At 30.1% G+C, this 11,233-nt stretch overlaps 1 protein-coding gene across 3 annotated transcripts; it reads left to right on the top strand.

Annotated features, from left to right (window-relative positions):
* On the top strand, positions 5,807 to 8,661 carry LOC109332139 (myb family transcription factor EFM-like). Of its 3 annotated transcripts, none has more exons than XM_019566982.1 (6): positions 5,807 to 6,304; positions 6,470 to 6,708; positions 6,893 to 7,298; positions 7,762 to 7,838; positions 7,969 to 8,009; positions 8,170 to 8,345. In XM_019566982.1, exons 1-6 carry the CDS (start codon positions 6,097 to 6,099, stop codon positions 8,228 to 8,230), a joined length of 1,032 nt encoding a protein of 343 aa, XP_019422527.1. In that variant the 5' UTR covers positions 5,807 to 6,096; the 3' UTR covers positions 8,231 to 8,345. The 3 variants fall into 3 exon arrangements, with proteins under 3 accessions (XP_019422527.1, XP_019422526.1, XP_019422525.1); XM_019566981.1 differs by having other exon boundaries at positions 7,942 to 8,009; XM_019566980.1 differs by lacking the exon at positions 7,969 to 8,009 and having other exon boundaries at positions 5,810 to 6,304; positions 8,173 to 8,661.

The raw sequence follows: 11,233 nt of genomic DNA, 5'->3' as shown, positions 1-11,233 counted from the left end.
TCACTTCACGATGTCCCCGATGGGACAATGGAATAGTGATGGGCACAGATATACATACACAGGCCCCTGCGGTCTATCGTTGCACATGATGTGCAACGGGTCATCGATGATGATCCATCAGCCTGACACCTACATTGATGCTTCCTTCACCTTACCGCCAAAGAGGCTGATGTCTCCGGAGTTTGGATTTCGATACCCGCCAGTCAGGAGTGATGGCGTTGTTCCCTCCCACGGTCATCGGACGTTGTCAGATTGTTTGGATGCTCCGTCATCCAGTAGAGCCCAGAGGAGCTGGGTTCTTGGAGGAGGTCCCTGCAAGAAGACTCCGGTTTTGAGAATGCCATCCCCACCGAATTATGCTGTTGGGTTATGGCATCATGAAGTGGAGGAAGAGGAGGACGAGGACGAGGTTGCTGAGCTCGATGTCCCATTTTTGTTTTTGGTTGGGGGTTGTGTTTCTTTTTTATTTTGTATATGTTAGTGGCGATGTAGTTTCCGCCTTGTTGACTTAGTTTGTATGAACTAATTCTGACTTAACCGATTATATGCATTATGTTATTCAGGAAATTGTGAATCAGGGTAAGGTATCATTCGATAACGATAAGTTGATTTTCTGCATTCGAGTTACTTAAAGTGATGTCCCGGAAAAGGAAGGTTTGGAAAAGGAAACAATTTTACATCACCAATTCAAAAAAAAAATTTACCCATTTTTCCGCAATGTTTTTTAGAAGTATTTTTTTCGGGGCGTTACGTATAGATATTACTATCCTATAATAACTTAGAAGTGCAACAAAATTTACATAATGAGAAAATAACATAACAGGTACATATCAAATTATAACCAGGGTCAACCCATTAACAAAGTTCAATTCAAAAACACTATTTAACTCGTGTATTGGATGAATGAGAAAATAGTAAAAGTGTGAGCATTTTTTTGAAAGATTCATAATGTTCATTCCTTACATGTCCTATTGGATCGATGGATACCAAACGTCACATCAAAATTATTACACCTAATGCACTTTGGATGACTTAGCGTGGTCTCCACTTTCCATTGATTGACAGTTGTAGTAACATTTGAAATAATTTACTAAAATGTACAGGGTAGATCCTGAAAGTGCAGATTCATATGGGAGATGATAGAGTTTGGTGGAAATTGCATAAAAATGAACAATGTTTGGCATCAAATTTGCCATACCAAATTAATAAATTAATGAAGTCCTATATTCCTTTCACTTATTGAAAATAACTTCAAAATCATGTGCATTAAAATTTTATTTAGTATTGGGAAGATCTGATTTCTATTTAGGCATATATTTTTAATAAGAGAAATTTTTTTATACAAACATATTATATTTAAAATAAATATATTTATGTTTTTAATGTTATTATTAATGACTAAATTTTAATTAAAATTAATTTTTTATATTTTAACTATCTTTACGTAAATATGTCTTCACGTATAAGGAAGTTTGGTAGTGTCCAAACAAAAATAATATACACGTGGAGATTGTTCAAAATATTATGTCTAATTTGAGTATTAACGGATGTTGTTTTAAGTGGTATATGTTGATTCCCTTTAAGTAAAGTCTTGAGTTCGAATCTTATGGATAAAAGATATCAACTAAAAGAGTTAGTCTCACATACCTTTAGATGTTTCTGACTCAGATAGGATTGCTTCCGATAAGAATATACTACAACCAATCACAAGATAAGGCATGCCATCATCAACTCCTCTCAATTACGCATGGTGGATTGTTTTTTATGCTAGCATATGGTGGGAGGTATATATAATAAGGCTTAATGCATATCAAAAGCAAATTTGAAGATGAGACATTTTAAAACTAATCAGAGTAAAACACTGTCAATAATTAGTTTAATGTAGGCTTAAAATAACAAGATGACGTCCCTTTTATATTGAAAAGAAACTATTAGTAATCAACAATAATCTAAGAGGTATATGTGAGACCCTAAGGTAATGATATGATGTTTTTTATGAGAAAAAGAACATTAATTAATTAATGAGAAAAATGTATATATTAATAATGTATGAGTTTTATACAGTATCACTATATTATTTATAATTCATGTTTTATTATTATTGACTCTTCATAAAAATAATACTAAGTAAATGATAAATGATGTACTGAATATCTATAAATATTTACATTGTTATAAATATTATACTCTTAATTTGTCAACCATGTTTAGTCTTTCTTGAATAGGAATATAATAACTTATTTCGAAATATGAGGTTTATTATATCAACATTTAGCATGGGTGATCAAAATAAAGCAACTTTTAATATCATTGTATCACTATTTTGTTATCCCAAGCAACATATAAGCTATTTAATATTTATGTATTATTAGTATGAAAATTTATATATAATTAGTATATTATTTATTATTTATTTGTATTAATTTTTTAAAGTATTAATAATAACTAAAAAATGAATATTAGGGGATAGATTAACAGTATATAAACTTTTTACATTAACTTGGTAGCACATACATTTTTTATATCAAATGTCATAGCTCATGATATGTATGTATATTTGGGAATTACTCCCTCCCATGCATAATAAAAACCATGATAAACGCCATATAAGTTATTAATCAATTATTAATCAGTTCTTAGTTCGTCGATTATTTAAAAAAGGAAAAAAATTCACATGACTTAGCTTATTTAATAATAGATTAATTGGAGCAAACCCGATGTGGTTTAAAATTTAGTAATTTAAATCTTTCAATTTATCAAACTGTAAATATTGATTCCTAACCGAGCGGAATGCACAAATACTTTCAGAAAGTATTTCAATTTAAAAATACTTTAACCCATAATTTATTAAGAATGTACTGTTTATAATTAGGTAATTAAAGTGGTGGTAGAGCATCTACTATTCAAAACAATAATATTTTATTATATAAACAAATCTTTTATATAATTCTCTTTAATTTTATAAAATCATATAAGAATAACTGAATCATACCTAAATATTTAGTTAAAGAATTTAAGGTCTTAGGCACTCTTCTCACAAGATTAACCAATATTTAAACAAAAGAAATATATATACATTAACAATGTAGGAATTTTTTATATTGTCATTATATTATTCATTATTATTTTTAATCATCATTAACTCTTCATAAAATGTAATCCACAATGTGCTTCTTGGTTCAAAAGAAGGTGATTCTTGACTTAGATACAAAGCAGTTTAGGCATATCATATTAAAATAACTTATCAGATCGTTGCAATAGTTTTCTTGACTAATTTAATAAGAATGCTTGGTTAGGTTCAATATCGTAGGTAAGCAAAGAAAACAAGTTTATTTTGTAGAAAAGAATAATAAAGTTTAACACTATTGTATAACGTATATTATTTATCATATTTTCATATTGCTACAAAGTTTAAAAAAATATTTCATCCCATATGGACATATAAAGGTAAAAATATAATATTTATGTAGTGTAAATGTAAATATGTATAAACGTCTAATATATCATTCATGATTCATTTGTATTATTTATATTTAAAAATAAAAAAATAATTAAAATATAATGATGAATGATGTAGTAATAAATAAACTCTTATATTCTCAATAATTTTTTTCTCATTAGGTAATATTAATTAGCATATATTTAGGATTAAGAATAATGAACTGCTTAACGTAAAATTAACATTGATGGAAACTGGTTTAAATTACAACTTATGTAGATGCTGTAAGTTTATTCCAGCTTCTCCTTTTGTCAACTTATTTTGGTTTGCATTTTGGAATGATTTTCATGGTCAAAACATACACATTCATGGTAACAAATGATATTGAAATTCAATTAAAAAAGTATGCAAAACAAAATATGTTTTCTCTTTCAAAGAAAACTATTAACAGTGCCTTGTGCAACACATGGCCCACGGTGTTTCTTGTCAATGCAATAACAAATTAAAACTTACTATTATATTATAAACTTGTTTTTAGTATGAACAAAGTATTTTTCATATGTATGCTTTGAATTCAAAACTTGATAGCATGCTTAAAGACCCAATTATTTGTCAATTGTGTTAAACTGAGTTATATTATTACGATTATATATAATATAATACACTAAAATAATTAAATTTGTAATTCCTATGGTGGTTTCATTATAAAATATTTTTAACTATATTACACGGACTAAGAAGAGTGATTATTTTTCTTGATTTTAAAAAAAAGATATTATATTAAACATTTTCATATTTAACCTTGGTTAAAATTTTCACAAAAACAAATGACAAATAAAAGAAAAAAACAATAAAGATGAATACTTTATCTAAAGCTTCTCATTACCAAAAAATAGAGCTTCTCAAATTGTAATGATTTGTCGTTGTATTATTTTATAATATTAAAGTTTCTTGCTAATAAATAAAAACCCTTTCAATATAATTTACATTTAATTAGCACATCAATGATATATAGGGATGACAAAAATCGAGGATACCAATAAAAATACTTATAATGGATCCTCACAATAATAATTTATGAGTGTGAATAAGTTTTATGATACTCGCCCTGTGTGTATCCACGTATCTATAAGTTATTTTTTTTATATATTATATTTTTTTTATTGTTTTAAGATTATGCATTTTCTACTTTATTATTATTGCAAAATAAACTTCTTTAACTATAATCATAAATTTATCATATAAATATTTTATTCTTCATGTAATAACTATTTTTATATACTAATTGTTATAAATATATAATAAAAAGAGTAAATTACAAAGACACCCTATGAGTTTAGCGAAATTATACAAACTCTTGGCTTTTATACTTTCATTACACTGACCACTCCTGCATGAAAAATAAGTGTAATCTTTTAAGCAAAAAATGTAATAAATGCAATTAAGTTAAACAAAACATGATATATTGTAGAGACAAGTCCAAACAATATATAAATTAATGTATCTTTATTATTTTTGTTAAAGAATGCATCAAAAATTCAAAAAAGATGTTATTTAAATCGTTCTTGTAATATATTATAACGATACATTAATTTGTATATTATTTAAACTTGTCTGCATAATATACCATGTTTTGTTTAACTTAATTGCATTTATCATATATTTTGTTTAAAAAATTACACTTATTCGCATGCAGAAGTGATCAATGTAAAATTAGGGGGTTTGTGTAGGTATAAAAAGTGAGAGATGATTTATGTAATTTCGCTAAAACTCATAAGGTGTGAATATAATTTACTCTAATAAAAATTTAAAACTTATTAAGTACTCATAAATAGTGCGAGATTGTGAATGATAAAACACTACAAATAGTATTAGTTATTAGGAATATATTGTCCGTCTTGTTATTAGCAATAGCATGTACATTTTTAAATAGGGTATGAAATATCATGTCTTGTCCTTACTAAACATGGACAGGACGTGCTTGCATGACGCCCTAAATTAAAAAACTAAAAGAATCTAGTACATGGAACATTGCAAAATATTATATATTGCATGGACGCAAAATGTGATAATGATATTCAAAACACAAAACATAACATCTTATTTTGCAGGAGACCAAAATATAGCTAATTTTTACTATATTATATTTTAGAAAATTACTCCATTCTATTTGAGTGATAAGAACATATATTACTCTTGATCCAAATACTACCAAATCATAATTTGATGGGTACTGATAAGACTTGATTAAAAAATAGACGTGAAAGAAGACTACGGGGAATGTGGGAAAGCGAAGCAGTGGAAGACATGCGGTACATTAAATACGCCAGGACCCGATTGTGATTTTTTAAAACCTCACTCGATTCCTTTTCTCTTTCTTTCTCTCTCATTTATGAGAATCTTCGCCTTCTCAAATTTCCCTTCCAATTACAATCTAATCCCTCAACCCAACCCACTTTCCTCTTTTCTCATTTTTTATTTTAATCCACATTGATTCCTTCATTCACCTTCAATTCCTCAACCCCTTTCATATTTAATTTCACATTCCCATTTCATCTTCCTCTTCACAACAAAAACACCACCACCAACAACAACAAGTTACATATTTTTCATCAAACAAGGGAAGACAAAAAAAAGAAAGGGTCTAATCCTATAAAATGGGTTCGGTTCCTGCAGAACTAAGCTTAGATTTAAGACCCAATTTTGTTTCAAAAACCATCACTGATTTTCTCTCCACCCTTCCTTCTTCCCAAAACAACAAGCTTTCTCTCCTCAACGATTTTATTGCCCGTTTGGAACATGAATTCAGAAAGATCGATGCTTTCAAACGCGAACTACCTCTCTCTATGCTCATCTTAAACGATGGTTCGTTACTTTTCATTCATTTTTTTTTCGCTTTCTAAATTCATGGGTGTTATTGTCGATGTTTTTGTTACATGGGTTTTGTTTTAAGATGCAAAGTTTTTAACTTTTTAACTTTGAATTTAACGGGCTGGTTTTAATTTTTATAATTCTATTTGGGTTTGGCAGCAATTTCAGTTTTGAAGGAAGAATCAGAAAAATGCATGAGTTATAAATCTCAGCCAGTGTTGGAAGTGTTTATTCCTTTGAAGAAAGAGTGTGATGAGGAGTATGAGGTAAATAATAACAAGGACAAGGAATGCAAAGATAAGAAGAATTGGATGAGTTCTGTTCAGCTTTGGAACACTACAACAACAACTAATAATGTCTATGACCAAAAACAGCATCATCATAAATTAGTTATCAAGGTAGAATAAACTCAAATAGTTTTGAGTATTTAACTTTTATTTATTTATGGGATGTTAATGCTTTGAATAATGGATCCATATTAATGAACCCAAAGAAGAAGAAAAATTTCATTGAGTTTAACATGTTCCAACATGAGCTGTCAGTGATTTTAAAGATTCAAATTTTCTTGTTTCATGATGGCAGAAAATTGAAGATGAAAGGAAATCTGTGGCTGAGAACCATTTCCAACCAAGTAGTAGTAGAAATGAAGGAGGAAGAGGATTTTTACCTTTATCTACATGCACTTCTATTCCTATGACAACAGTGGCACTGCCACCAACCAAAGAAGAGATTGAAGAAGGTGCCGTGAATACATTTTCACTTTTGACCCCTCCTCTTGCAGTGAAGAACTCGAGGAAGGGATGTAGTTCAAGTGTATCCGGAACCAATTCCAATAGGGAACTTTCATCCTCTCCTCCTACAGCTTTGCCAAGTTTATGCACTGGATTGCTTCAGCAGCAGCAAGCTTCTAGAAAGCAGAGGAGATGCTGGTCTCCAGAGTTGCACCGCCGATTTGTCAATGCCCTGCAGAATCTTGGAGGCTCTCAAGGTTAGAAATTGAATAGTTTTTATCATAGTGAGGATATACTACTAGTATCTGGTAATATTTGTGATCTATATTTACAGTTATTTTACTTACAACATGAGGCTTCATGATGAACTCAATTTTGATCATTTTGGAAATTATAGATTAGTGAATGGATGTGTCATGTGCCGAAAGGGCATGCTGGTCTTAAAGTTCAGGGGTTTGATGCTGGAATTGTGTTGATAGGAAATTAACCGGTGTTTCTTCTGTGTAATTCATGAGTAGAGTTGTGACTTGCTTCAACTTAGATCAGTCAAGAGACATATACATATAGGAATTTTGTATGTACTGCAATCATATAATATGATCTGTAGTCCTAGTCCACGATGATTTTTTTTCTTCGCACACCGACTTGACAAGTCATAATAATATTGCATCTTGTTGATTCATGTATCTAATTAAAATATCTGGATTCTATCAATTGCAGTGGCGACACCAAAGCAAATTAGAGAACACATGCAGGTTGATGGCCTAACCAATGACGAAGTCAAGAGCCATTTACAAGTGAGTTCTCGGAATTCATTCTTTTTTACTGCCTGCATAGTTTACTTGTCTTGTGATTAGGCATTTGGAAATTTTGATGCTGATATTTGCATGTATAATGAAGTTTGAATTGAAGCTTGATGTACAGCAGGGTCGGGTTCAAGGAAGGGCAAGCATGGGTGCTGGTCCCTCCTTAAGTTTACATCTTATAAAAATAGTTATATGTACATAATACATTTTATAAAAAATATCTTACCTCAAGTGTTAATTGCATATATGTGTGTGTATACACATTTTATAAATCCGACCTCTCCCTTGGGATACAGTTCTTATGTATGGCTTGTTATTATTGCAGAAATATCGACTTCATACACGTAGAGCACCTTCTACAAATACTGATCAGCCTGTTGTAGTTCTCGGAGATTTGTGGATGTCCCAAGATCAGTGCAATGGCTCCCCAAAGGGTAGCAGTTCAGGGTCTGGTTCTCCTCAAAGTCCCCTTCACTTAGCTACTCGATCCCGGGGAGGGATGGATAGCATGGAAGACGAGGAAGATGCAAAATCTGAGAGTTATAGTTGGAAGAGTCACATTCACAACAAAACTGGAAAAGTTGGTGTATAGATAATACTCTCCACCATGAATTTTGCAGATAAAAAGTATACATGGCAGGAGTTCTACAACTACATAAGAATAATAAAGACTACATGTTACATAAAATGAGGATAAACTGAGAAGGCTATTGGAATTTTTCGAGGTTTTACCATTCCTTACTATACTAGAGTTTTCTTATTCTAGATTCTGAATTGAAATCCCTTTTTATCATAAAATTCTTTCATTTTATTTTGTCTAGAGAACTTTGTTATGCCTCGGGAGACATGATTAGTCCAATGTTTAGATTGGTCTATGCATGGTTGGAGGAGACATTGGCGTTTCATGATTGGACACTTATAACATCAATCTTGTACGATTATACAATTAAAACTGTTTCATTGTGAATAGGCTAAGTGTATCTTTGGTTATGCAAACGTGGGTTTGGTCTGAACTGCCAATGGTAGCTTTCACATTTTATGTCTTTTCCACGGTAAATATAAACAAAGCACTAAGCCTTTTACATAAATTGCAATTATCAACTGGATAAAGTACTTGAACAATACAGAGTCAAGCACTAGGTGGCTTTGCCTATGATCTTCCATCAAGGTGATGAGGTATCTTCACATGTGATACATATACCTCCTATTTATTTCTAAATATATATAGGCTATTAGAGAACTTGCTTAACATTCTCATCCTAGCCCACCCTTAAGGTACTATCACAAAACTAATTGTCTACTAATTGACAATTAGAGAAGTAATTCATATTTAAAACATTCCTAACACAATGAAGTAGGGAGATGCGAGACTTACTTTCTAACATGGTCCTTCCATAAAAATCTGTTGGATCAGGCGATTGATTACTTTTGGCACATGAATAAAAGACATCATTTGACTCATAACAATCAAAGAGAAGTTGAGCTTGGACTTTGATATTAAGTTAATGTTTCATCTCAAAACCAATTGACAATGAAAAGAATGGTCAAACAAGTATTTAAGCAATTCTTAAGACAATAAGGTAGACAGTGTGAAACTTACTTCCTATCATCCATTATTAAATCGTGAAACCCTTTTCCAACCAAAACGAGAAAAAAATCATATTTACTGAGATAGGTTCAAATGAATACTCATAAAAAGTTTTCTTTTTACAATACCTATATCTTAGGAGATCTCCATCTATAAGGAGCATATCTTTTGTGCCAAAAGTGTATTACTTTATGTGTCACTTGTTGTGATTAGTTGAAAAAATGTGTTTACTTACAAGTTTAATAATTAAGTATTTTTCTGATCAATCACAAGTAATGACAAATGGAGTTGTACAATTTGTGGCATATAAAATATGCTCCCTCATCCATGTTCTATAACATTCTTCTACCGCCTAAAACATATAAGTGGAATTGACACTATATTTTGACAAAAATCCTTAAGATATTAGGTCCATAAGTCTATGTACTTATATGTTTTTTAACTCTTTCACTTTTACACGATGTGAGACATATACAGTACATTTTACCTCACCAATTGCCATGTCCCACTGAAAAATAAAATAAATAAGTAACAGTTATCACTTTGTTATTAAGGGTGGAAGGTTCATGCATGACAAAAGAGTCACTTTCACAAGCAAAATTCTAGCGGAGATTCCTACAGACAAAATAATCATGGAGCCCATTGTGATAACTGTTTGGTATGCATTATCTGTTTGGTGAATGTGCAAGTGAAAATGATAGAATCCTTCTCATTATCTTTATCTTCTTAACAATCAGGTTCAGCTTATCACACCCTGACCCAGCTACTATAATTTTAATTATCTGCCTGTTAGATTTCATAAGTTGAACAATATTATTCTCTCATATATACCATATTGTTAATAATAACATGGAGATAATAGAAAATCACATGGCACTTAAAAATAACATATTAATAAAACAAACTTTTATGGAAGCATTAGAATCTGGTCCAGAGAAGGAACCATTCTTGAGAAAGATTCTTTCAAGACAAGCCAACTGGTACTTATCCATATCTTCATTAAAGGCCAACAACAACAAACCAATATACATAAAATTTTATTAAGTAAATTACACTGACACTCCCTGAGTTTTAGCGAAATTAAACGATCCATCACTTTTCTGTACGTATACAAACCCCCTAATTTTTATAATGACCACCATTGCATGAGAAATAAATGTGTTTTTTGTAAAAAAATGTTATAAATGCAATTAAGTTAAACAAAACATGATATATTGTGGAGACAACAAGTCCAAATAATATATGAGTCGATATCTCTTTATTATTTTTGATTCGTTACGATATAGTATAAGAACGATTTAAACAATATCTCTTTAGAACTTTTGATGCATTTTGTAACAAAAAATAATAAAGATACATTGATTTTTATATTATTTGGATGTTTCATCACAATATATCATGTTTTGTTTATGTTAATTGCATTTATCACATTTTATGTTTGAAAGATTACACTTATTTCTCATGCAAGAGTGATCAGTATAATGAATGTATAAATAAAAATTATGGAATGTTTGTATATGAATAAAAAAGTAAAAAATGATTTATGTAATTTCACTAAAACTCCGAGATATCTCAAATATAATTAATCAATTTTATTAATATTTTGACCAAACCTGTAGTAGTTGTTTTTTCGGATCCTAAAGTCTACGTGTTATTCACTTCTCTCTCTGTAATTCGCTGAAAATATTGTGAGTAGAAAAATATACTCTACTAAATTATCATATAAATCATCCTACAATTAACATAATAATATTTTGTTTATTAATAATTTATATATAAGTGATATATATTATTTTTT

Source organism: Lupinus angustifolius, chromosome LG18, assembly GCF_001865875.1.
Source record: "Lupinus angustifolius cultivar Tanjil chromosome LG18, LupAngTanjil_v1.0, whole genome shotgun sequence".
Taxonomy (NCBI): Eukaryota; Viridiplantae; Streptophyta; class Magnoliopsida; order Fabales; family Fabaceae; genus Lupinus; species Lupinus angustifolius.
Note: the sequence above shows the minus strand (reverse complement) of the source record. Positions and strands in the feature narration are given on the sequence as shown.

Coding starts and splice junctions, on each gene's coding strand:
- LOC109332139 (XM_019566980.1), top strand. CDS start 6,097: ATGGGTTCGGTTCCTGCAGAACTAAGCTTAGATTTAAGACCCAATTTT. Junction 7,299..7,761: donor GAATCTTGGAGGCTCTCAAG/GTTAGAAATTGA, acceptor TATCAATTGCAG/TGGCGACACCAAAGCAAATT. Junction 7,839..8,172: donor AAGTCAAGAGCCATTTACAA/GTGAGTTCTCGG, acceptor TTATTATTGCAG/AAATATCGACTTCATACACG.